The 24,301-nt window shown below is 45.6% G+C and overlaps 1 protein-coding gene across 1 annotated transcript in view; it reads left to right on the top strand.

Annotated features, from left to right (window-relative positions):
• The window catches only part of TCF7L1 (transcription factor 7 like 1), a 209,994-nt gene that overhangs the window by 182,144 nt on the left and 3,549 nt on the right, over positions 1–24,301 (top strand). The window contains exons 4-10 of the mRNA XM_060187329.1: positions 5,309–5,392; positions 19,191–19,323; positions 21,091–21,193; positions 21,502–21,585; positions 22,563–22,706; positions 23,357–23,516; positions 23,612–23,719. Coding sequence (XP_060043312.1) covers positions 5,309–5,392; positions 19,191–19,323; positions 21,091–21,193; positions 21,502–21,585; positions 22,563–22,706; positions 23,357–23,516; positions 23,612–23,719 — 816 coding nt within the window. The remainder of the gene's footprint in view (positions 1–5,308; positions 5,393–19,190; positions 19,324–21,090; positions 21,194–21,501; positions 21,586–22,562; positions 22,707–23,356; positions 23,517–23,611; positions 23,720–24,301) is intronic.

Genomic DNA, 24,301 nt, shown 5'->3' with positions numbered 1-24,301 from the left:
ACAAAGACAGGTTCAAGCCCCTGGTCCCCATCTGCAGGGGGAAAGCTTCACAAGAGATTAAGTCTCTCTGTCTTTCTTCTCTATCTCCCCTCCCCTCTCCATTTCTCTTTGTTTATATCTAATAATAAATAAGCAAAAGTATTAAAAAGAATGTTTAAAAAAAAGAAAGAAAAAAACAAGACGGTGTTGTTGTGATTTGTGTTGTAGTGTGGACTGTGTGGGGTTTGTCACCTCCAGAGACCTATATTGCACCAAAGTAAAAGACTCTGGGCTGAGTGGGGCTGAGTGGGGAGTTCAGGTCCGTCCTGGACAGGATGGCAGAGGACCTAGTGGGGGTGTATTGTTGTGTGGAAAACTGAGAAATGTTATGCATGTACCAACTACTGTATTTACTGTTGATGACAAAACATGAATTCCCCAAAAAGGGGAAGAAAAAAGAGAGAGAGAGCCCTATACTCCATGTACATCTTTCAAAATATAAAGTGGGGCAAGTCATCGGCCTGTTTTTTACATCTCTTAGCTCATTTGGTAATTTGGGACAGTCACCCCTACTTGTAATTGTAGGATTGTAGTGAAAATGACATTGGTTGTGTCTGTGTGAAAATGCTTTGAAAAACTGCCATTGTGAGGTAAATGTTGTACCTCACTAAGCACACGGTTTAACCAATGATACTGATATGTGCTCAGACTTGCCCAAAGCATTTAAAACCCAGTTAGCTCACCTAGGAAATACAGGCTCTGGGTAAGGAAGGAGATGGGTAGGATGGGAAAGAAGGGAAGAATTTAGGATCAGCAGAGGAAGGGGTGGCCAGGAAGGTGTTTCAGCGAGTAGTGAGCGCGATCACTTGCACCTGAATGATCAAGTTTTGTTAAAGCCTCTAGCTCTCTTATGTAGTATGTAAATCTTAAAAAAAAAAAAAGGTGGAGGGGTGATAGAACAGAACTGAGTCTTAGTATGAGGGGGTCCCTTTTAAAATTAAAGGGAGGAGGGGCTGCATGGTTGCCCACCTAGTTAAGTGCACATAATACCAAGGTTCACTTCAGGAGTGGTGAAACAGGTCTGCAGGTGTTTATCTTTCTTTCTTTCTAATTTTTTTTTTTAATTTTTTATATTTATTTATTTTCCCTTTTGTTGCTCTAGTTTTTTCATTGTTGTTGTAGTTATTATTATTGTTGTTATTGATGTCATCATTGTTAGGACAGAGAGAAATGGAGAGAGGAGGGAAAAACGGGGAGAGAAAGATAGACACCTGCATTCCTGCTTCACTGCTTGTGAAGCGACTCCCCTGCAGGTGGGGAGCCAGGGGTTCCAACTGGAATCCTTATGCCATCCTTGGACTTTGCGCCACGGGCCCTTAACCCGCTGCACTACTGCCCAACTCCCATGTTTATCTTTCTTTCCCTCTGTCTCCCTGTCCTCTCTCAATTTCTCTTTGTCCTATCTAATTAAAAATAATATTGAGGGAAAAAAGATAAAAATCGCCACTAGGAGCAGTGGCTTTGTCCTTGCCGGCACGGAGCCCCAGCAATAACCCTGGTGGCAATAAAAATATATATATAAATTAAACTACAGAGGGTAGCAGTAGCACACTCAGTTGAGAGCTTTACATTTCCATACACAAGGGCCTGGGTTCAAGCCACTGCTCCCCACCTGTCGGGGAACTTCTTCACAAACAGTGAAGCAGGTCTGCAGATGTCTGTCTTTCTCTGTCCTTGTCTATCCCCCACTCCCCGCCCCCTCTCATTTTTTCTCTGTCCTATCAAATAAAACAGAAAGCAGAAAGAAAAAAAGGAAAAAAACCAGTAATCAGGCGATCGCGCAGTGGGTTAAGCGCACATGGTCCAAAGCGCTCAAGGACTGGTGTAAGGATCTTGGTTCGAGCCCCCATCTTCCCACCTTCAGGAAAGTCGCTTCACAAGCAGTGAAGCAGGAATGCAGGTGTCTATCTTTCTCTCCCCCTCTCTGTCTTCCCTTCCTCTCTCCATTTCTCTCTGTCCTAGCCAACAACGATGAGAACAATAATAACTACAACAATAAAACAAGGGCAACAAAGGAAATAATAAGTAAATATTTTTAAAAAGATGTCACTGGGAGCAATAGATTCATAGTGCTTGCACCAAACTCCAGTGATAAACCTGGTGGCAAGTAAAACATAATAAGAACATTTTAGGGGGCCATGGTGCACATGTTACAGTGTGCAAGAACCCAGGTTCAGGCCCCTGGTCCCCACCTGTAGAGGAAAGCTTTGCGAATGGTGAAGCAGTGTTGCAGGTGTGTCTCTCTGTCCTACTCCCTCTCTACCACCCACTTCTCTGTCAATTTCTGACTCTCTATCCAGTAAATAAATATACTAAAAAAAATTTTTATATATTTATTTTATTTATTTATTCCCTTTTGTTGCCCTAGTTTTATTGTTGTAGTTATTATTGTTGTTGTTGTTGTTGGATAGGACAGAGAGAAATGGAGAGAGGAGGGGAAGACAGAGAGGAGGAGAGAAAGATAGACACCTGCAGACCTGCTTCACCGCCTGTGAAGCGACTCCCCTGCAGGTGGGGAGCCGGGGTTCGAACCGGGATCCTTATGCCGGTCCTTGTGCTTTGCGCCACCTGCGCTTAACCCGCTGCGCTACAGCCCGACTCCCCAAAAAAAATTTTTTAAGTTAGTTTTACAAGTAGTAGGTATTTTGTTGGGGGGGGAAAGGCAAAAGCCAAAGTAGTACTCCCCATATGGGGTAGGTACCAGGGATGTAGGGACCTCATGCTTGTGAGTCTAACACTTAATTCCTCATTCATATGGAACCCATGCTGGGTATTTTTGTTGTCACCTTCCACTAATCCTGTCTGCTTTACCCCATGTGATGTCTCTATCATTCGCTGTCCCTTGGTAGATGTGCCCTGGAGTTGTTATCCCCATCTAAGGACATATTTTCTGAAAACCCAGCCCCTGTTCCTGCCCTCACTGTCAGCTTTTGGGGTTGATGGTGTGTCAGAGACCTTGGGGGTGAGGAGTTTTCTGCCATTCATGCTTGAAAATGAGGTTCCTGGGGCTGGGTGGTAGTGCGCCTGGTTGAGTCATTCCTGCTTCCTGATTATAGCTCAAAGATAAATCATGATTGGGTCTTAAAACAAAAACTAAAGGGGGTCGTACGTTAGTGCAGTGGGTTAAGCGCACGTGGCGGCAAGTGCAAGGACCAAGGACCGTAAGGATCCCGGTTCAAGCCTCCAGCTCCCCACCTGCAGGGGAGTCGCTTCACAGGGGGTGAAGCAAGTCTGCATGTGTCTGTCTTTCTCTCCCCTTCCCTTGTCTTCCCCTCCTCTCCCCATTTTTCTTTGTCTAATCGAATAACGACATCAGTAACAACAACAATAGTAACTACAACAATAAAACAACAAGGGCAACAAAAGGGAATAAATAAATATAAAATTTTTTTAAAAAAAAAACCTAAAAACTTGGAACTGAGTGACCAAAGCAAGGGTTTCAGTGACTTCTTTCAGTCTGCTGCCAAACCTGCTACCAGGAATGACATTTTCTTTCCTTTTTTTATTTTTATTTTTTTAATTTATTAATGAGAAAGATAGGAGGGGAGAAAGAATGAGACATCACTCTGGTACATGTGCTGCCGGGGATTGAACTCAGGACCTCACGCTTGAGAGTCAAGTGCTTTATCTACTGCACCACCTCCCGGGCCACCCTTTTTTAATTTTAAATTAATTTTTTTACTTTTGAATGTTACTTTAGATAGAGACAGAGAGAAGTTTAGAGAGGAGGGGGTATAAATAAGGGGTGGGAGGGAGACACCAGCAGCACTGCTTCACCACTTAAGAATCATCCCCTCTGAAGATGGAGACTGGGGGCTTGAACTCAGATCCTTATGCTCTGTAACGTGTGCACTCAACTAAGTGTACCACCACCCAGCTTCTTTTTCTTTCTTTTTTTAATTTTTAAAAATATTTTCATTTACTTTGTTTTTTTATGTTTTTTATTTGTTACTGGATAGAGACAGAGAAGTTGAGAGAGAAGGGAGAGATAGAGAGGAAGAGAGACACCTGCAGACCTGCTTCACCACCTATGGTGCGACTCACCTGCAGGTGGGGAGCCGGGGGCAGGGGGCTCGTACTGGGATCCTAACTGGTCCTTGCACTTTGCATCACGTGCACTTAACCCATTTACTTTGTTTTAATGAGAAAGAGTAGATATAGAGGGAAAGATACTGAGAGAAAGAGACCAGAACACTGCTCGGTTCTGGTTTATAATAGTGCTGGGGATTGAACCTGAGATCTCAAGCTTTTAAGGCGTTTGCATAACCATTATGCTATCTCCCCAGCCCAGGAACTTCATTTGCAAAGTGGCTTCAAGAATGCTGAGCAAGGTTATTCTATTGGTTTGCTGCTGCTAAGGCAACACATGTGCTCTGCTCTTGACTGAGACTGATGGTTTGCTTTTGGAAGCAGTAACTGCCATTTACTAAGTGTTTCCCTCGTGAAACAGTGCTTGTGGTCAACACTTACCATTGTCCCTCATGTTTCTCACAACCCTCTGTGTGAAACCCAGGGCTATTAGTGCCTATATGGAGTCTCACAGCTTCCAGGGGCAGAGGGGGAGCTCAGGCCCATGGAAGCTCACCTCCAGACTCCAGTCAGGCTTGCCCAGTACACTCTCTCCAACACACACACGCACATACACATACACACACACACACACACACACACACACACACCACTGCCTCTCCTCTCCTCTTAGTCTATTAATGCTCTCGCCAAAGTCTGCGTGTACTGGGTTGAAGTGAGGCTTTTCATTTAGAGAGCGAGTTGGGGGTCTGCTGTTAGGATTCTTCTACAATAACACATGGAAGAAGGTGACATATTGTTTTCTTTTTATGACTGGAAATTTCTATAGTAAGGGGAAATTCCACTCCTTGAATGTTCTACTCCCCACAGGTGTGTGAATGTCCCACCGATAGCTTTACTCTGCCGGTCCTTGCGCTTTGCGCCATGTGCACTTAACCCACTACACTACCGCTGGACTCCCTAGAGCCAGTTCTTGAGCATGGTGGCAATGGTAGAACAAGCCATGCTTGGACCTGACCCTCTGAGTATTTTGGTCAGGTGTCTTGGTGTCATCTCCCCTCGCACCCCCCATGATGGAGGGCCTGAGGGTGGTGACTGTAAGTAAGCAGTAATAATCTGGACACAGTGATGCAGTAAGGGGCATGTACAATTTAGTGGGGTACCAGTACTCCAGCTGCAGAGTACGGCTCCCCCCCTGAGGCCTTGTCTCATCAGCTGTTTGTGTTTTCTTTCCCTGCAGTACCTGCAGATGAAATGGCCCCTCCTCGATGTCCCCTCCAGTGCCACCGTCAAGGACACCAGATCACCATCCCCAGCACACTTGGTAAGACTGCTTCTTAAAACACCAAAAATAGGCTCTCCTTCACCTGTCCCATGTCACTGCCTCCCCTCCACCTTCCCAAAGCTGGTGGGTCCAACAGTGTTGCCTCAAGTGCATGAGCATAAAGAGGGAGCTGGGCTGAGCAGAGTGGTCTGAGCAGAGCAGTTAGGTTGAGATTGTGAGCTCTGTACCTCTGCATCGCCCCGGTGCTCAGCGTATCTGCGTGCACCGCCCTGGGATATTGTGCAATTGATTGGACTTTCCAGTCCCCAAATCCAAATCAGGCAGCCCGGGGCCAGATTCCTCTGTTTCCTGCCTGGACTATCACGATCTTCTTTTCCTCCTTTTGGAACGTGTTCAGTGTTGCTTCCTCTGTTCTGTCTGAGCTGCCAGGCAGCAGTTGAAGAGACTCTTCTCTACAGGATGTTATAGGAAAGAATTAATTAGAACAAGTGCAAACAAAAGCTCTGCAGGACAGCTGGGTTTTTCTGCCAGACCCTATGTCATTTAAAAAAAAAAAAAAAGGCCAGGATGGTCTTGGGAGGCCAGAGCAGTGGAGTCTAGGCAGGTGTCCTCCCCTGAGCAGGACTTGCAAGAAGCTAAAATTGAAGACGTGGGTTGCTCTGGGAGCCTTGACGCTCCTATCCTGCACTTCACTGTGTGTACTCCACATGAGCTCACACTCGTTGCCCACTGTGCAGTGAGTCTCAGACTCAGACGGTCGCTCTCATGGCATAACCTAGCCATTTCACAGACAAGGAGAGCTGGAAACATAGGAAATTTCCTACAGTACAGACAGCTTTAAAAAAAATGTGGGGGGAGTTGGGGGGTAGTGCAGCGGGTTAAGTGCAGGTGGCGTAAAGCACAAGGACCGGTGTAAGGATTACGGTTCCCACCTGCAGGGGAGTCGCTTCACAGGCGGTGAAGCAGGTCTGCAAGTGTCTGTCTTTCTCTCCCCCTCTCTGTCTTCCCCTCCTCTCTCATTTCTCTCTGTCCTGCCCAAGAACGACGACATCAAGAACAACAATAATAACTACAAAAATAAAACAAGGGCAACAAAAGGGAATAAATAAATAAATATTTTTTTTAAATGTGGGGGTTTGGGCAGTGGTGCAGTGGGTTAAGCGCACATGGTGCCAAGTGCAAAGACCAGTTAAGGATCCCGGTTTGAGCCCCTGGCTTTCCACCTGCAGAGGGGTCGCTTCACAGGCGGCGAAGCAGGTCTGCAGGTGTCTGTCTTTCTCTCCTCCTTTCTGTCTTCCCCATCTCTCTTGATTTCTCGCTGTCTTATCCAACAACAATGATATCAGTAACAACAACAATAACTACAACAATGATAAGACAACAAGGACAGTAGATTTGTGGTACAGGCATTGAGTCCTAGCAATAACCCTGGAGGCAAAAAATTTTTAAAAAATTTTAAAGTTTTATTACAGGACATTTCAACTATTCTCTTTTCCCAACTGCCCAGCACCTCTACTCTTTGTGAGTTACAGTTGTGGAGCTCTCTGTAGTCTCCCCAGCAGTGTCAAGTGTAATTCACCAGAGCCACTTCAAAATAGCTAAGTGTTAGAGCTCCAGTGACAATTGGTTAGCATGCGGTACTTCTTCTTCTAGCGTTTGCCCTTCTTCCATAGCCAGTCAACAGCGTCAGGTTGAAAGCTGTCAGGAGCTGCTTGTTGCTGGCTTTGAAAGTGACTGGGATCCATGTGGATTCAGTCGGCTAGGAAGGATCGTCAGTTTCCCCAATGAATGGGTACTCACGGGATGCACCACGAGAAGGTCGATCCAATGCATCCCCATGCGGTACTTATACAAAATAGCTAAGTGTGAGGTATGGGTGCCCTCTAGTGTTCAGTTGTGGGAAAGATCTTGGTACCCTCCCTGTGTAAACCTGGCTGGTCCCCTCCCTGTGCAGCTGTTTCTCTTTACCTGTCTATCTTTGCTCATCCCCCACCATCCCAGCAGATAACAGGACCCCTCTTCTCACCCCACTCCACATATCCTCTCTGTCTATCGAAGGAGTGAGTTCCCTGGAAAACGAGTGTCTACCCTCAGAGTTTCCATCCTTCCTGTTGCACAGAATGATCCATTTCTGAAAAAATAAAATAACCTGTGCCTGGTCCTTCTCCTCCTGTGAGCATTCCTTGATGCATCACATGAGAATTAGACCTCTGGAGGCCGGGCGGTAGTGCAGCGGGTTAAGTGCACATGGCGCCAAGCGCAAGGACTGGCATAAGGATCCCAGTTCGAGCCCCAGCCCTCCCAACTGCAGGGAGAGTCGTTTCACAAGCGGTGGAGCAGGTCTGTAGGTGTCTATCTTTGTCTTCCCCTCTCTTGATTTTTCTCTGTCCTGTTCAACTACGATGGCAGCAATAACAACAAGGACAACAAAATGGGAAAAATGGCCTCCAGGAGCAGTGAATTCATAGCACAGGCACTGAGTCCCAACAATAACCGTGGAGGCAAAATGAAATCGAATAGAATAGAGTTAGACCTCTACTTCCATCACTACATCATGCATTGTGCCAACCCAGTGCAGCCCTGCTCAGCTTTCCTGTTGGCATCTAAGTACCCAAATCTCACTGTTTCCCCACTTGTTCTCAGTGCAGGAGATAGAAAGGAAGGGACACAGAGAGACACCTGCAGCTGTATTTCACTGTTTGTGAAGTTTTCCCTGTAGGTGGGGACCAGGGGCTCGAATCCAGGTCCTTGTGCATTATAGTGTGTGCACTTAACCAGGTGTGCCACTGCCTGGTCCCCCACAATGGTCATTCTGTTGGTATTGGGAGACTTCCTAATGTATGGTATGCCTTTGTGTTATCTAAGGTTCCATTTTCTCTTTTTAAAATATTAATTTATGTGGTCTGGGCGGTGGCACAGTGGATAGAGCATTGGATTCAAAACCATGAGACCCCGAGTTCAATCCCTGGCAGCACATATACCAGAGTGATGTCTGGTTCATTCTCTCCTCCTATCTTTCTCATGAATAAATAAATCAATTCCTTTTACAATTATTTATTTATTATGAGAGACCAGAGCACTGCTGAGCACTGCCATATGGTGGTGCCCAGGATTGAACTTGTGGCCTTTAGGGCCTTGGTCACACAGACTCTCAGCCATAACAGAATGAGGTGTGTTCCTGGCCCTCCTTTTCTTCTTCTTTTCTTCTTTTTTTTCTTTTGCCTCCAGGGTTATTGCTGGGGTGTCTGCACTACAAATCCACTGTTCCTGGAGACCATTTTTCCCCTTTTGTTGCCTTTGTTGTTTTATCATTGTTGTGGTTATTATTATTGTTGTTGGATAGGACAGAGAGAAATCGAGAGGGGCGAGAGAAAGATAGACACCTGCAGACCTGCTTCACCGCCTGTGAAATGACTCCCCTGCAGGTGGGGAGCCGGGGGCTCGAACCGGGATCCTTACACTGTTCCTTGCGCTTCACACCAAGTGTATTAAGTTAACAGACTGAGAAGTGATGAGGGCCTGAGCCAGGTGCCAGATCAAATGGGCAGATTGCAAAGGTAATGGAGATAAGAAACACAAGAGAATTTAACATCTAACCTAAGAGTCTGATTTAATTGGTCTGCGCTTTAGCTGGGATCTTCATTTTTGAGTCTCTCAAGGAGATTCTAAGGGGAACCCAGAACTGAGAATCTTTTCCTCAGCGGCAAAGCAAAAGGGATGGAGGAACTGTAAATGCTCATTGCTATGGAACGTTTTCTCTGAGAATGAGATCAAAGCAGGACTTGACGGTTCCTGGAAGTAACTGAAGAGATTTAGACACTGTTTGTTGGTTGTTTGTTTGCTTGTTTGCTTGCTTGCTTTGCCACCACGACTATTTCTGGGGCTTGGTGTCTCAAAGCTCTACTACCCCAGTGGCCATTTTCCCCCCTATAGGTAGAAGATGAAAGAACAGAGAGACAGAGAGAAGGAGAGACATCCCAGCTCAAGCACCGCACACCCCCAATGTAGTAGCCTGGGCCTTAAACCCAGGTCCCTGTGTGTGAGAACATGTATACTCTACCCCCATCATTTTTTTTTTTCCACACTGGATGATGAAATTTATTTTAGGGCCATTAGTAAAATATTGTCAGATGACGGTTGTCTTGGAGAAGATAAGTGAAGGAACAGCCTGCCTACTTGTAGATGTTAGTGAGTCATGACCAAGGTGCCTGCCAAGGAAATGTGTACAAACAACTCACTACTGTGCTACATGTTTTTATTAGTTGGTTTGGTGTTTTTTGTTTGTTTGTTTGTTTGTTTGTTTGTTTTCTTTCAAGGGTCTGGGCCAGACAGCTAGCTCACTGGATAGGGTGCTTATCTCTATGTGTTCAGCCTAGGCTCAAGCCCTAGCACTTAGGGGCTGTTAGGGGAAAGCCATGGCACCACTGGAAGCTTTGTCACTGTGATGTCAGCCCCAGTGAAAAAGTGACCAAAGGGAAAAGAAATCCCATATGTATGTGATATGGGTCCATGCACACACACACAATTCATTTCAAAAAACCAAGTAAAAGTGATGCATTATATATATTTAGCTATTTGTAGTATCTGTTCACTGATTTCCTTGGGTTGGTGAATGTTCTCCAGACTCCAACCATTGTCCAAGTGCTGGCTCATCTTTCCTTCCACTGTCTACTTGGAGCACTGTGCCTGACCCTGCAATACAGTGGATGTGTGTCCAGAACATAACCAAGTGGAGACAGGGGACACATCTGTCTTACTCACATCTGTTTACCCAGCACCTGCCTGCCATAATGCCTGTTACAGAGTGAGTGATCAAGGAGCATTTGTTAAATAAATAGAAGAGTAGGTGGGCTAGGAAAAGGTTGCTCTTTCTAATTCCATCTCTACCCCGGATCCAATTCCTCTTCTTATTCAGGATTTTAGAAAATTAAACACTTTTTGAAACCATGAAAATAATGCATGTGCTGTGTAGAACACTTGCAAAAGACCAGAGTGTACTTCTACACCCACAAACATCATATAGCACTCCCATCCCCCTCCAGTGTGTGTGTGTGTGTGTGTGTGTGTGAAAGAGAGAGAGAAAGAGAGAGAGAGAGACAGAGAGAGAGAGAGCATGAGCGCACCATTACCTTGCTTTTAGGATGTCAGTGGAAAAGCATCCTGTCATAACTGCAAACACTACTCTAAGGAACAAGTTACAGGGCTTTATGTCCAGTGACTGACTGCCAGGATAATGCCTGGAAGCTTTCCTTCCGAAGACTAGCTGTCTTACTGTTTCACCTTTGAGCTAACTTTGCTAGCATGCCACTTCTCAATTCAAAGCATTCATTGGCATTTTCATTTTAAAATTGTGTGAAGTTTCTCCATTTTTTTTTCTCCACAGCATCCCTGAGGGGATCCAGGAAACCCCCAAAGTTACCACATAGCCTGTCTTCTTTTCTGTTCTACCTCCAATACTGATTTATATTCTTTTTTTTTTTTATTTAAGAAAGTATTAATTAACAAAACCATAGGGTAGGAGGGGTACAACTCCACACAATTCCCACCGCCCAATCTCCATATCCCAGCCCCTCCCCAGTAGCTTTCCCATTCTCTATTCCTCTGGGAGCATGGACCCAGGGTCATTGAGGGTTGCAGAAGGTGGAAGGTCTGGCTTCTGTAATTGCTTCCCCGCTGAACATGGGCGTTGACTGGTCGGTCCATACTCCCAGTCTGCCTCTCTCTTTCCCTAGTAGGGTGGGGCTCTGGGGAAGCTGAGCTCCAGGACACATTGGTGGGGTCTTCAGTCCAGGGAAGCCTGGCCGGCATCCTGGTGGCATCTGGAACCTGGTGATTGAAAAGAGAGTTAACATACAAAGCCAAACAAATTGTTGAGTGATTTATATTCTTATTGTACAGTGTTAATGTTCTATTTGTTTTTATTATTTCTATTTATTATTATTATTATTATTATATTATTTTAAGATAGAGACAAGAAAGACACAGATTCAGAGAGATGGTAATAGAGACCACAGCACCAAGTTTACTTCAATGCAGTGGTTACCAGGCTGGAACCTGGGTCATTCACATGACAAAGCAGTGAGCTGTTTATTTCACCAGCCCTTAACTTTCTGTTTGGATATGATTTTGTTTTCATGGTCACTGGGGCTTCACTGCTCTGGGCCAACTTTTTCAGGCAGAGAGGGAGAGAGAAGAGAAACCGCAGCACGTTAGGGCCCCCAGTGCCATAGTGCTCCCACGTGCTGTCCGGGCATTTGAGCCTGGGTCGTGCATATAACAAAATCGACACCCTCGTAGGTAACGTCTCTCACTGGGCCTAGAAAACTTGCAAAAATAACACAAGAGGGCCAGCAAGACAACTCACCTGGGAAGGTGCCCGCTAAGAGCACAGACCATAAAGATCGTGACAGAATGACTTTCTACTGATTAAGTGGCACAGCTTGTCAGCTGTCACAGATACCAGAATCAGAATACAGGAGCGTTACAACAGGAACCATAAAGTTCTTGGATCTTTGTTCTTTTGCAGTTGAGCCATCTTGGCAGATATCCCTACTTTAGGGGTAAGCCCCCTTTTGAGCCTCTGTGACCACCCAAGTCCCTCCTGTGAGCATTGCTTAGAGACAATTTCAGTTTTCTTTCTTCCCCAAGCCCTGCACGTAAGTAAAGTGTCTTGAGAGGGAAAACAAAAACAAAAAGTGCTAGGGCAGGGCATAGATACCATAATGATTATTTAAAGAGACTCTCATGCCTGAGGCTCCAAAGTCCCAGGTTCAGTCTCCTGCACCACCATAAGCTAGATCTGAGGAGTGCTCTGGTAACAACAACAAAAAATAAATAAGTAAAGATCCTAACCTCCCACACCCCAAATATGAATGCCTTCATCAGTTTGCAGAGAGTTGAATGTGGCTAGAACTGATTTCCTAAATATACAGAAGCAGGTACAGTTAGCAATCCAGTGAGCTCTTGAATCTGTTTCCTGGGCCGCCTCTTGGCCAGTCTGTGACTCCTTTGTGATGATGCCACATAGTGAAGGCTGGTCTTTGCCTGAGCTCCAGACCTATAGCCTTCTCATTTCAGAAATCAGGGTCAAGAAGAAGAGAGAAAAAGTGAGTGACCATGGGGCCGGGCGGTGATGTGCCCACATTACCAAGTGCAAGGACTGAGATTCAAGCCTTCAGTCCCCTTTTACGTGTGTATGTGTGGGGGGGCGCTCACGACACGAGCAGTGAAAAAGTGCTGTAGGTGTCTCTGTTTTTCTCCTTCTATATATTTCCCTTCCCTCTCAATTTCTCTCTGCCCTAACAAGTAAAAAAAGGAAAGAAAACAAAATAAGGGGGAAATGACCTCCATGATTGGTGGGTTCATAGTATAAGCACTGAGCCCCAGCAATAACCCTTGTGGAAATAGAAAAAACAATTAGGGAGTCAGGCAGTAGTGCAGCAGATTAAGTGCAGGTGGCAGGCACAAAGCACAAGGACCGGTGTAAGGATCCTGGTTTGAGCCCCCAGCTCCCCACCTGCAGAGGAGTCGCTTCATAGGCGGTGAAGCAGGTCTGCAGGTGTCTATCTTTCTCTCCCCCTCTCTGTCTTCCCCTCCTCTCTCCATTTCTCTCTGTCCTATCCAAAATGATGGCATTAATAACTACAACAATAAAACGAAGACAGCAAAAAGGAATAAATAAATATTTTTAAAAAGCAAAAAAATTAATTAAAAAAGTTTGTACCCACGACAAGCCAGTAGGTTTTGTGAGGACCTCAAAGAGGTTTCTAATAGAAGCAAGGAGAGTAGCCAGCCTTGTGGAGGGATGGTTTGTGGAGAGAGGCTCTGTAGTGTTGTCTTGACTTTGAGCTTAAAAGTAATTGCTCAACGGGGAGGAAGGATGTATGACTTCCTTTGAAGTCAGAGGTTTAAAAAGAACATTGGTTTGGACAACTCTAGAAACAGATGGAAGTAGAAGAGATGGGTCTGCAGCTGGACAGGATCTTTGTCCCAGATGGCTCTGAGGTGCTCTTCTGGGGATAGGTTTGGACTCAGCTAAGTCGTCTGGTGAGTGAAATCTGTTCACTATTGGTTCTGTGTTATCCACTGAGAGGTGCAGAGTAGCTTCCTCCTCTCTTGACCTTGCACTGGGTTTATATAAAGGCCTCCTACCCCAAAGGGCAACTAAACAGAGCCAAGAGCTGGAACTTCACTTTTACTAGAATTGAGCTTCCCAGGAGAGCTTTTCCTAAGTCAGCCCTGAAGAGAGTTCGTGGCCCTGATCAGTCACAGGTCAAGGAAGTTTGCCTTCTTTTCTCTAAATCCAACTACCTGCCTGTCCATTTTCTGCATAGTCATCCCCCTAATGGGAACCAGTAACCAGAGCATTGAAGTGAAGATGCCTTCAAATAGAACTTCGCCAACATAACTCACATTTTCTCTGCCACCATTCAGAACTTTCTGCCAGCTTCTGAGGAGGCCATACTCAATAGCATATGGATGGTTAGGATTTCATGATACTATTAAATTTTGTAGATGGCTGTATGTACTGAATAATGACATTGTATGCTTTAAATACCTTATGATTTTATTTGTCAATTAGTATTCAGTAAAGCTGAAAGTGTTTAGTTTAAAAGAGTTGATTATAAATAGATGAATGAAGGTGTACCAGAACATCACAGTGACTGGGGTAGAGTGCTGTGATTATGTCTTCTGACTAGCTTGTACTTCTTTCTTAGAAAATTTGTGCTCCTCTGAAGTATGTTTTTAGTATTTATTTATTTATTATTGGTTAGAGACAGAGAGAGTGTTAGAGGGGAGGAGAAGTTAGAGAGGGAGAGAGACACCTACAACTCTACTTCACATTCGTGAAGCTTTCTTCCTGCAGGTGGAGACCAGGGGCTTGAATCCAGATTCTTGCACACTGTAATGTATGTGCTTATCCAGGTGTGCCACTGCCTGGCCCCCCTCTTGAGTATGTTTTTTTAAGTAGATGCTTCAAATTGTAAACTAATGGGCAATAATAAAGAATCATCCATAGTTCCATTACATAAAAATACCTGTTTAAATTGTAGTATGCTTCTAGTCATTTTTATTTTGAGTCATTTTTAAATAAGCTTTTTAAAAAATATTTTCTAATATTTATTCATTTCCTTTTTGTTGCCCTTGTTTTTATTGTTGTTGTAATTATTGTTGTTGTTATTGATGTCGTCGTTGTTGGATTGGACAGAGAAATGGAGAGAGGAGGGGGAGAGAAAGACAGACACCTTTAGACCTGCTTCACCGCCTGTGAAGCGACTCCCCTGCAGGTGGGGAGCCGGGAGCTTTGCGCCATGTGCACTTAACCCGCTGTGCTACCGCCCGACTCCCAAGGTTTTTTTTCTTTTTAAATGTTTGTTTTATTTGATAGGACATAGAGAAGTTGAGAGAGAAAGGGAGGGGACACAGAGAGAGAGAGGAATCTGCAGCCTTGCTTCACCATTTATGAAGCTTTCCCCTACATTCAAACCCCCAGTCCTTGTGCGTGTTAACATGTGCACTCAACCAGGTGCACCCCCGCCCAGCCCCCAGTTGTTGTTTTCATTATTTTGGGGCCAGGCGATAACTCACCCAGTAGAGTGCATATTTTGCCATATTCAAAGACCCAGGTTCAATGCCCCAGAACCACATGGGAACATCGTGCAGGACACCAAGGAGGTCCATGATGTTGGAACAGTGTAGTGGTAACTCTCCTTGTCATTCTCTTACCTTCTGTCTCTAACTGAAATAGAAAGTTCACCAGGTGGTCTGGGAATGGCACAGTGGATAAAGTGTTGGACTCTCAAGCATGAGATCCTGAGTTGTATCCCTGGCAGCCCATGTACCAGAGTGATGTTTGGTCCTATCCTATCCTAGTCATTAATAAACAAAATATTAAAAAAGAAAGTTTACCAAGAGCAGTGGAAACATTCTATAAAACCCAGTAATGGGGGCTGGTGAATTAATTTAGTGTGCTGCTTTGCTATGTACCTGACCTAGGTTTGAGCTCAGCTCATTCTGTATTAAAGGAAGTCTCAGTGCTTTAATGCCTCTCTCTCTCTCTCTCTCTCTCTCTCTCTCTCTCTCTCTCTCTCTCCTCCCTCCCCTAAAAAGAAAAAAAATAATAATGGAAGTGATGGAAATAAAATCAAACCATTTTAGAACTGATTATGCAACATCAAATGGAGAATGTAGGTGGGTAAATGATGGGAATTAAGATGAGTACCCAGCTATGTATCTGCACCACCTAGTGGTTGTGATTATGAAACAATCTGAAGTTGCTTCCTTCCATCTGGTTTGGGGCCAGTGCCTCTCCTCCTCTGCTTGGCCTAGCATGAATGGAGCAAGTCTAATGTCAGCATAAAGACACCTAGAAGACACACAGATCGATACAAATAGACACCATATAAAAGGAATAAGGGAGTGGTCCGGGAGGTGGTGCAGTGGCTAAGGCACTAGATTCTCAAGCATGAGGTCCTGAGTGCAATCCCCGGTAGCACAAGTACCAGAGTGATGTCTGGTTCTTTCCCTCTCTCCTATCTTTATCATTAATAATTTTTTTTAAATCTTTAGAAAAAAATTTCTCAATAAAAGGAAAAGGGGACATTCTGGGGAGATACTATAGTGATTATGTAAAGATTTTCTTTTTTTCTTTTCTTTATTCCCTTTTGTTGCCCTTGTTTTATTGTTGTAGTTATTCTTGTTGTCTTCATTGTTGGATAGGACAGAGAGACATGGAGAAAGGAGGGGAAGGCAGAGAGGGGGACAGAAAGGTAGACACCTGCAGACCTGCTTCACCACTTGTGAAGCAACTCCCCTGCAGGTGGGGATCTGGGGGCTCGAACCGGGATCCTTATGCCGGTCCTTTTGCTTTGTGCCACATGCACTTAATCCACTGTGCTACCGCCGGACTCCCATGTAAAGATTTTCATGCCTGAGGCAGCAGAGGTCCCAGATTCAGTCCCCAGCACCACTGTAATCCAGAGCTGAGCAGTGGTCTGGTAAAAAAATAATATTAATAGTAAGTAAATATCTTGTGGAATCTGTGAAATGGGAAAATCCCAAACAGAAAGACAAAATAGTCTGGGGCTCAGACCCTTAAGACTACATCCAAGCCTTTTTTTTTTTTTTCCTCCAGGGTTATTGCTGGGCTCGGTGCCTGCACCATGAATCCACCGCTCCTGGAGGCCATTTTCCCCCCTTTTTGTTGCCCTAGTTGCTTTTTTTTTTTTTTAACCAGAGCACTGCTCGGCTCTGGCTTATGGTGGTGCAGGTGATTGAACCTTTGGAGTCTCAGGCATGAGATTCTCTTTGCATAACTATAATACTACCTACCCCAGCTCCCCATCATCCTTTTTACAAATCCCTCTCCTTAATTTTTTTAGTTATTAGTTTTGATCTCTCCATTATGCATTCAAAGCACTGCTATGACTTTTATTTAGAGAGGGAGAGAGAATTTCACACAAGACAGGAGTGAGACACCAGAACCCCACTCTGAAACCTGCACCGCTGGGGATCAAACCAGAAACCTCAGACATGCAAGTCCAGTGCTATACCAGCTGAATGAACAACCCAGTCACACAATCTCTCCTTTGTAAAGTCTTCTTTACTATTCATTTTAAATTTTTATTTATTTATTTTGGATAAAGAGAGAGAAATTGAGAGGGAAGGGGGAGAGAGAAAGAGAGACTCCTGCAGACCTGCTTCACCACCTGTGAAGAGACTCCCCTGCAGGTGGGGAGCCAGGGGCTCGAACCGGGATCCTTATGCTGGTTCTTGTGCTTTGCGCCATGTATGCTTAACCCACTGCGCTACCGCCCGACTCCCCCAATAAACTCAAATTCTTTACCCTTCAAATCAAGATAGGTGGTTGCATAGGTTGTAGTAAAGACCATATATTACTGGGCTCAAGAGGTGGCACTCCTAGTTTAGTGCATATACTACAGTGTGAAAGGACCAGGGTTCAAGCCCCTGGTCCCCATCTGCAGGGGGAAAGCTTCACAAATGGTAAAGCAATGTTGCAGGTATCTCTCCATCTCTCTCCCTCTCTAACAGTCCCCTTTCTGTTCAATTTCTCTGTCTCTTTCAATAATAATAATAATAAAGACCAGGTATTACTTTTGCGCTTGTAACAGGGCATACTCAATAAATTGTAGCTACCTTTCTTACCAGTATCTTTATTGTTGTGGCCAGGGAGAGAGAGGCAAGTAGAACGTAGGACTTGTAAGCCTTAGGCCCCAAGTTACACCTCCAGCACTGCATGTGCTAGAGAGAAGCTCTGCTCGCCTCTCTTTCTTTCTCCTTGTTAATAAATGAATTATTTTAAAGGGTCCCTATTGTGGCCTAGAACTAGAGTGCTGGACTTTCAAGCATGAGGTCCCAAGTTCAATATCTAGCATCACATTTGACAAGAGTGATGCTTTGGTTCACACTCTGTCCCATGTTAGTAATTTTTTTAAATTTTCTTTATTGGGGGATTAATGTTTTACAGTTGACAGTAAACACAGTAATGTGTACATGCATAACATTTCTCATTTTTCCACACAACAATACAACCCCCACTAGGTCCTCTGCCATCCTGTTCCAGGACCTGAACTCTCCCCCACCCACCCCAGAGCCTTTTACTTTGGTGCAATACACCAGTTAATAAATTTTTTAAGGGGGCTGGGAGACAGCATAATGGTTATGCAAAAAGACTTTCATGCCTGAGGCTCCAAAGTCCCCGGTTCAATCCCCAGCCCCACCATAAACTAGAGCTGAGCAGTGCTCTGGTCTCTCTTTCCTCTCTCTGTATCTCTCATTAAAATAAATAAAATGTGGTCCGGGAGGTGGCACAGTGGATAAAGCACTGGACTTTCAAGCATGAGGTCCTGAGTTCGATCCCCGGCAGCACATGTGCCAGAGTGATGTCTGGTTCTTTCTCCTGTCTCATTAATAAATAAATAGAGCATTTAAAAATGTGTTTTAAAAAAATAAATAAAAATTTTAATAAATAAATAAATATTTTTAAATTAAAAACATAATAAATAGTGCTTGTTGAATCAGATTAGGTTACAAACAATTAAAAATTAATTCATCTTACTAATTCTAGGACAGGTCAATGGTATACCGGTACTTTTTAAATTTTCTTTATTGGGGAATTAATGGTTTACAGTCAATAGTAAAATACAATAGTTTGTACATGCAGCATAATAACATTTCCACGTACCAATACAACCCCTACTAGGCCCCCCTCTGCCATCATGTTTCAGGACCTGAACCCTCCCCCCTGTAGTACTTTCTTTCTTGATAATTATATGTAAAGTAATGGTGCACCTTACATTTGCTGGTCTGTTTAATAAATATGGTCATTAGTTCATCGGTGTTTTTAATGGCTCTTCAGTTGCATCTATAAAATCCTGAATGTGACACAGTAGATTCTATGAAGTCTGGCAGTGAGAATTTCCCAGCTGCTCTTTTCCATGTCTCAGACTTGAAACTCCTTTCTGGGAAGTTTATTTGGAAAGTGTGTTTTTGAGCCTTTTAAAATTCACTGAGATTACAGGGAGCACGGTGCATAATGCAGCATAATGTGGTGTTTAGCAGCCCGCAGTGTTGGTGGAGTAAATAATGCTGCTCTTTCTGAAGCGGGTGTATGAGGGGGGGAGGGTGGCCGCCTCTCTGATGCTGGTGGTTCTCTTGCTGCTGTGCCGGCTGCCCCCTTCTCTTGGGGACTGTGTGAGGACTGGATGGGCTGGTGTGTGGGAAGTACCTGGCACAGATTTGCCACAGCAAACAACAACTTGTTTTGCATTTCATCTTTTGGGCAACTGTCTCTAGTCTCTTTCTCTTTGTCTTTCAGTCCAACAAAGTTCCTGTCGTTCAGCACCCACATCACATGCACCCGTTGACACCCCTCATCACCTACAGCAACGACCACTTCTCCCCTGGCTCGCCTCCCACACACCTCTCCCCAGAGATCGATCCAAAGACAGGTGAGTCCCTGCGGCCCAGGCTGTCCCACGGAGGGGGGGGGGGGGCGCTCCAGACAGGATTTCTGGGGAGTGTGACTGACTGCCCAGGAATCCCAGGGACCTGAGTTCCATCCTTGACTCTAGTTCTTGAAGGCGAGCATGATCTAATCCGCTCACTTGAGCTTTCTCAGCTTTCCCATCCGTGCCTTATGCGCCCCTTCTGGCAAAACAATGAAATGAGATGGAGCCCAGGGCCTGGCACCATAGCTATAACTTAAGAGTGTGTCTGTGGTGGTGGCTGTGGTGGGAGTCTTCTTTTTTAAATTGACTTTGAAGTCTAGCGTAGCTGCAGAGTGTGCTTTCCTCCTAGACCTTAGCCTCACACTGGACATTTGCAAACAGAGTGACCTGTGGGATCAGAAATGTAGGTATAGCTGTTAAGTTGGCTTTTTTTTTTTTTTTAAACTTGTTCACCAGACTTGGCCACCCAAGGGAGCCGTCCTCTTCATAAAATTCCAGCCATGTTTCCATGTGTCAAAGTATTTGGGAAGCCCCTCTCTAGGAAAATTATAGTTCTTCCAAGTTGCTAATAACAAGGAAGACAAATATGGGCTAGAAGTTCAGAGTTCATTTCTCCATGAATAAGGCATGTTTTCTAGAGGATTGGTTACCTGAGGATTCTGGAAGGTATCTCAGGCCTCTCTGTTGGGCACAAGGCTGACTTTCTTTTCTTAATTTTTTTTTTCTTATTTATAAAAAGGAAACACTGACAACCATAGGATAAGAGGGGTACAACTCCACAGAATTCCCACCTCCAGAACTCCGTATTTCACCCCCTAAAAAAGCTAAAGAATAGCTTTCTTATTCTTTAACCCTCTGGGAGTGTGGACCCAAGGTCATTGTGGGATGCAGAAGATGGAAGTTCTGGCTTCTGTAATTGCTTCCCTGCTGAACATGGGTGCTGACAGATTGATCCATACTTCCAGCCTGCCTCTCTCTTTCCCTAGTGGGGCAGGGTTCTGGGTAATCAGAGCTCCAGGACACACTGGTGTGGTTGTCTGTCCAGAGAAGTCTGGTTGGCATCATGCTAGCATCTGGAACCTGGTGGATGAAAACTGAGTTAACATATAAAGACAAACAAATGTTGACTAATCATGAACCTAAAGGCTGTAATAGTGCAGGTGAAGAGTTGGGGGGGGGGGTCCTCCACTTTGTAGATAGCTAGTTATATTCCAATGGGCCTGTGGCTACACTAGTTTTCTTGTGTTTTGTTGGGTTTTTTTTTCCCTGAGCCTGAAATCTGATATGCAGGTGGATCCAAGTTATTGTCTGGGGAGATGATGCTATGGCTGGAAAAAGCACCAGAAAGCTGAATCAGGGAAGAGAGCAGCTCCTGAATATGGGAACGGTGTATAAATATTGTTGACTGTAAACTCCATTGATTTGATGTGATCTGGGACAGTTCAGGGTGGGAGTAGATAGCATAATGTTTATACAAAGAGGCTCTCATGCCTGAGGCTCTAAAGTCCCAGGTTCAATCCCCTGCACCACCATAAGCCAGAGCTGAGCAGTGCTCTGGTAAAAGAAAATATATAAAATAAAATAAGATGCAGCTGGAGGTAGGGTCTGCCTTCACCAACTGTATCTTGGTCTGACTGGCAGAGAGCCAGATAAAGGAAAGAAAGTCTTACCAGCTTCAGAGCACCAGAGAACGTAGGGTTAGGAACCTCCCCACTGCTATTATTTTAAGGATCAGAAATGTTCTGACACATGTCTCTTTGGAAGCAGGAATCCCCCGGCCTCCTCACCCATCTGAGTTGTCTCCATACTACCCACTCTCTCCTGGAGCTGTTGGACAAATCCCCCACCCCCTCGGCTGGCTGGTCCCACAGTAAGGAAACTCTTGCTGCCTTTTTTCCCTTCCTTCCTCCCTCCCTTCCTCATTCTAAGCTCTGTCTTCTATGCCTCCAGGCTTCCTCTAGAGGATCTGGATCCAGAGGCTTTCTCCCACAGTGGAGCTCTCCCTTGGAGTCCAGGACCCAAACCTCTCTCTGTCCATGCCCCCTCAGCTTCCTCTTCACTCTGACTTCCTACTTACAACCCTTAGTTTCTCCCTCCAGCCTCTTTCCTTCCCTTGTCCTGAACATTTCTGTTTCAGCCACTATACTGACCAGAGTTCCTTCTTCCTGGCCCTTACAGGCAAGGGCAGCCCATGTACTCCCTTCCTCCCGGGGGCTTCCGGCACCCCTACCCTGCCCTCGCCATGAATGCCTCCATGTCCAGGTGAGTCCTGGGGCTGGACTGGGAGCACAAAGAGTAGCACAGGGGATGGTCTTTCCCTGTGTCCTTGACGTTTATGACCATTAAGCAGATTTATCTTGGCAGTTCGCAGAGACTCACCTTTCCCCCAAACTCTCCTTGATACGGTGTTTCTGCACAAGGCAAGATCAGAATGGAGACACCTTCATTCTTTCCCACCTCTTAAGAATTTCTGAGCCTTAGAACTCTCCCTTCCGGCCACCCTAAGTTCCCCACATGCTGAGATTTTGTGACACTGAAACCAGAAGCTGGGAGGTGAATCCTTCCTGAAATGATGACAGGACAAAGGGTTGATTTCTCTCAGGAGCCAGCCCTTCCTGGCACGGGCACCTACAATGACTAAAGAACTGCTACCCACATCCTAAGTCCTTATTTTCCCATTGTGACCTACTCTACCCTCTTTTGTGTGTGTGTGTGTGTGTGTGTGTGTTTTCCCCCTTTTGTTGCCCTTGTTGTAGTTATTGTTGTTGATGTCGTTGTTGTTGGATAGGACAGAGAGAAATGGAGAGAGGAGAGGAAGACGGGGGCGGGGGGAGAAAGACACCTATAGACCTGCTTCACTGCCTGTGAATCGACCCCCCTGCAGGTGGGGAACCAGGGGCTCAAACTGGGATCCTTACGCTGGTCCTTGCGCTTTGCGCCACGTGCACTTAACCGGCTGCGCTACCGCCCGACCACCACTCTTTTGTGGTTTTCGCCCTACTGCTTCGAGCATCCAGTTGGAGAACCCTGTGCACTTGGGGGAGAAGGGGTGGGGAGAAGGGGTAGCCTGTAGGAGGGCTTCCAAACCAGGTTCTGTTGAGGTCAGTGACTGGCCTGCCCTTCCTCAAGCACTGCCACAGCCATAGGAGAGTTGTTTTTATTTATGCCTGTGCCCTAAAAGCCTGCTGGGTGGCTCTAGCCTGAATCTCTGTTGTGGTTTCTTTCCACCTGGTCTCTAGCCTGGTTTCCAGTCGGTTCTCCCCTCATATGGTGGCTCCAGCTCATCCTGGTCTGCCCACCTCAGGGATCCCCCACCCTGCCATCGTCTCCCCCATTGTCAAGCAGGAGCCAGCACCGCCCAGCCTGAGCCCCGCCGTGAGCGCGTGAGTAAAAGGCAGCCTGGATTGGAGGCGGCCATTGCCCCACTGGAGATTGGAGGTCATGTATGTTTCTGTCTTGAAGGCATCTGACAGGCAGCCCAGCAGCCCCCCTTAGCTGTATCCTCTCCCCTCAGCAAGTGTTTCCTTTGCTGCTCTATGTTTCTAACCCCCACCCCACCCCCAACCACACATCTGTTCTCACATTAAAGGAAGGTTTGTTTATGGTCAGGAGTTAGATGCTGAAAGAGAATCAAGAAAGCTTTTAGCTTCCTCCCTTCTTCTTCCTAGTACGCATGAAAATGTGAGTTTTGTCAAGGTCAGGTGGCAGAATGGTGGCAGAGGCAAACATAGCACCCAGGCTCCAGCTCCTCCCTTGTGCTATCAGTGCTACAAGGAAGCCAGTGTCAGTGTCCAGAAGAGCCCTGCCACTCCAGCCCTTGCCACTGTTTCTGCTCCTCTGTCAGGAAATGGTCCTACTAGATATTATATCCTGCCCCCAACTCCAGGATTAGGAACCACCTGTGGGAGATGCTGGGTGCTGACAGCAGCCAGGCACAACCGGAGTTAGCATCCTGCTACTGCAGTCCCTTGCATTTAGTCTCAGCTGATAAACCAGGTGACATGTGCTAACCTGTAATCATCTGACTTTGCAGGAAATCGCCAGTCACAGTGAAAAAGGAGGAAGAAAAGAAACCCCATGTGAAGAAGCCTCTCAACGCCTTCATGTTATACATGAAGGAGATGAGGGCCAAGGTGGTCGCTGAGTGCACACTGAAGGAAAGTGCGGCCATCAACCAGATCCTGGGGAGAAAGGTACATGCTTTTGCATCCCTCTGCTTTTGACCTATGGAGGGGCCAACCTCCTGGCATCCACCACTCCCTGCTGTCCCTCACCCTCTCTTCCACAGTGGCATAACCTGTCCCGAGAAGAACAGGCCAAATACTATGAACTGGCCCGCAAGGAGCGGCAGCTTCACTCACAGCTGTACCCAACCTGGTCAGCCCGAGACAACTATGTAAGTGCCCGCTTAGATGCCAGGAACAGTGTCTTCAAGGGGAAGAGGGACTCTGAAGGTCACTGAGAAGTCTGTATCTTGCTAGAAGGAGGGAAGGCATTTTAAGTTTTACGCCAGGAAGGAAAAGGTTTTGGCCTCCTAAGGACAAACTTAATTGTGTGCTCCTCACTTGAACTGGACTCAATATTTGATTTCATAATTTGGGGTTCGGTACAAGTTGTGTATCCGTTAGTGGTAAGGGTGTTCCTGATCTGGTCTGAGTTATAATCCAGCGCATGATGGGGAGTGGGGCAGGCGGCATGTCTAATAGAGCCTTGCAATCAAGCAAAACGTCTGAGTGTGTATGTTCTTGCTTGATTTCTTTTTCTTCTTTCCTGATAAGATTCATAGCTGCACTAGATTTTTTAAAAATATATTTATTTTCCCTTTTGTTGTCCTTGTTGTTGTCATTGTTGGATAGGACAGAAAGAAATGGAGAGAGGAGGGGAAGACAGAGAGGGGGAGAGAAAGATAGTCACCTGCAGACCTGTTTCACCGCCTGTGAAGAGACTTGCCCTGCAGGTGGGGAGCCGGGGGGCTTGA

Source organism: Erinaceus europaeus, chromosome 3 (assembly GCF_950295315.1).
Source record: "Erinaceus europaeus chromosome 3, mEriEur2.1, whole genome shotgun sequence".
Lineage (NCBI taxonomy): Eukaryota > Metazoa > Chordata > Mammalia > Eulipotyphla > Erinaceidae > Erinaceus > Erinaceus europaeus.
This window is presented reverse-complemented; position numbering and strand designations above follow the sequence as displayed.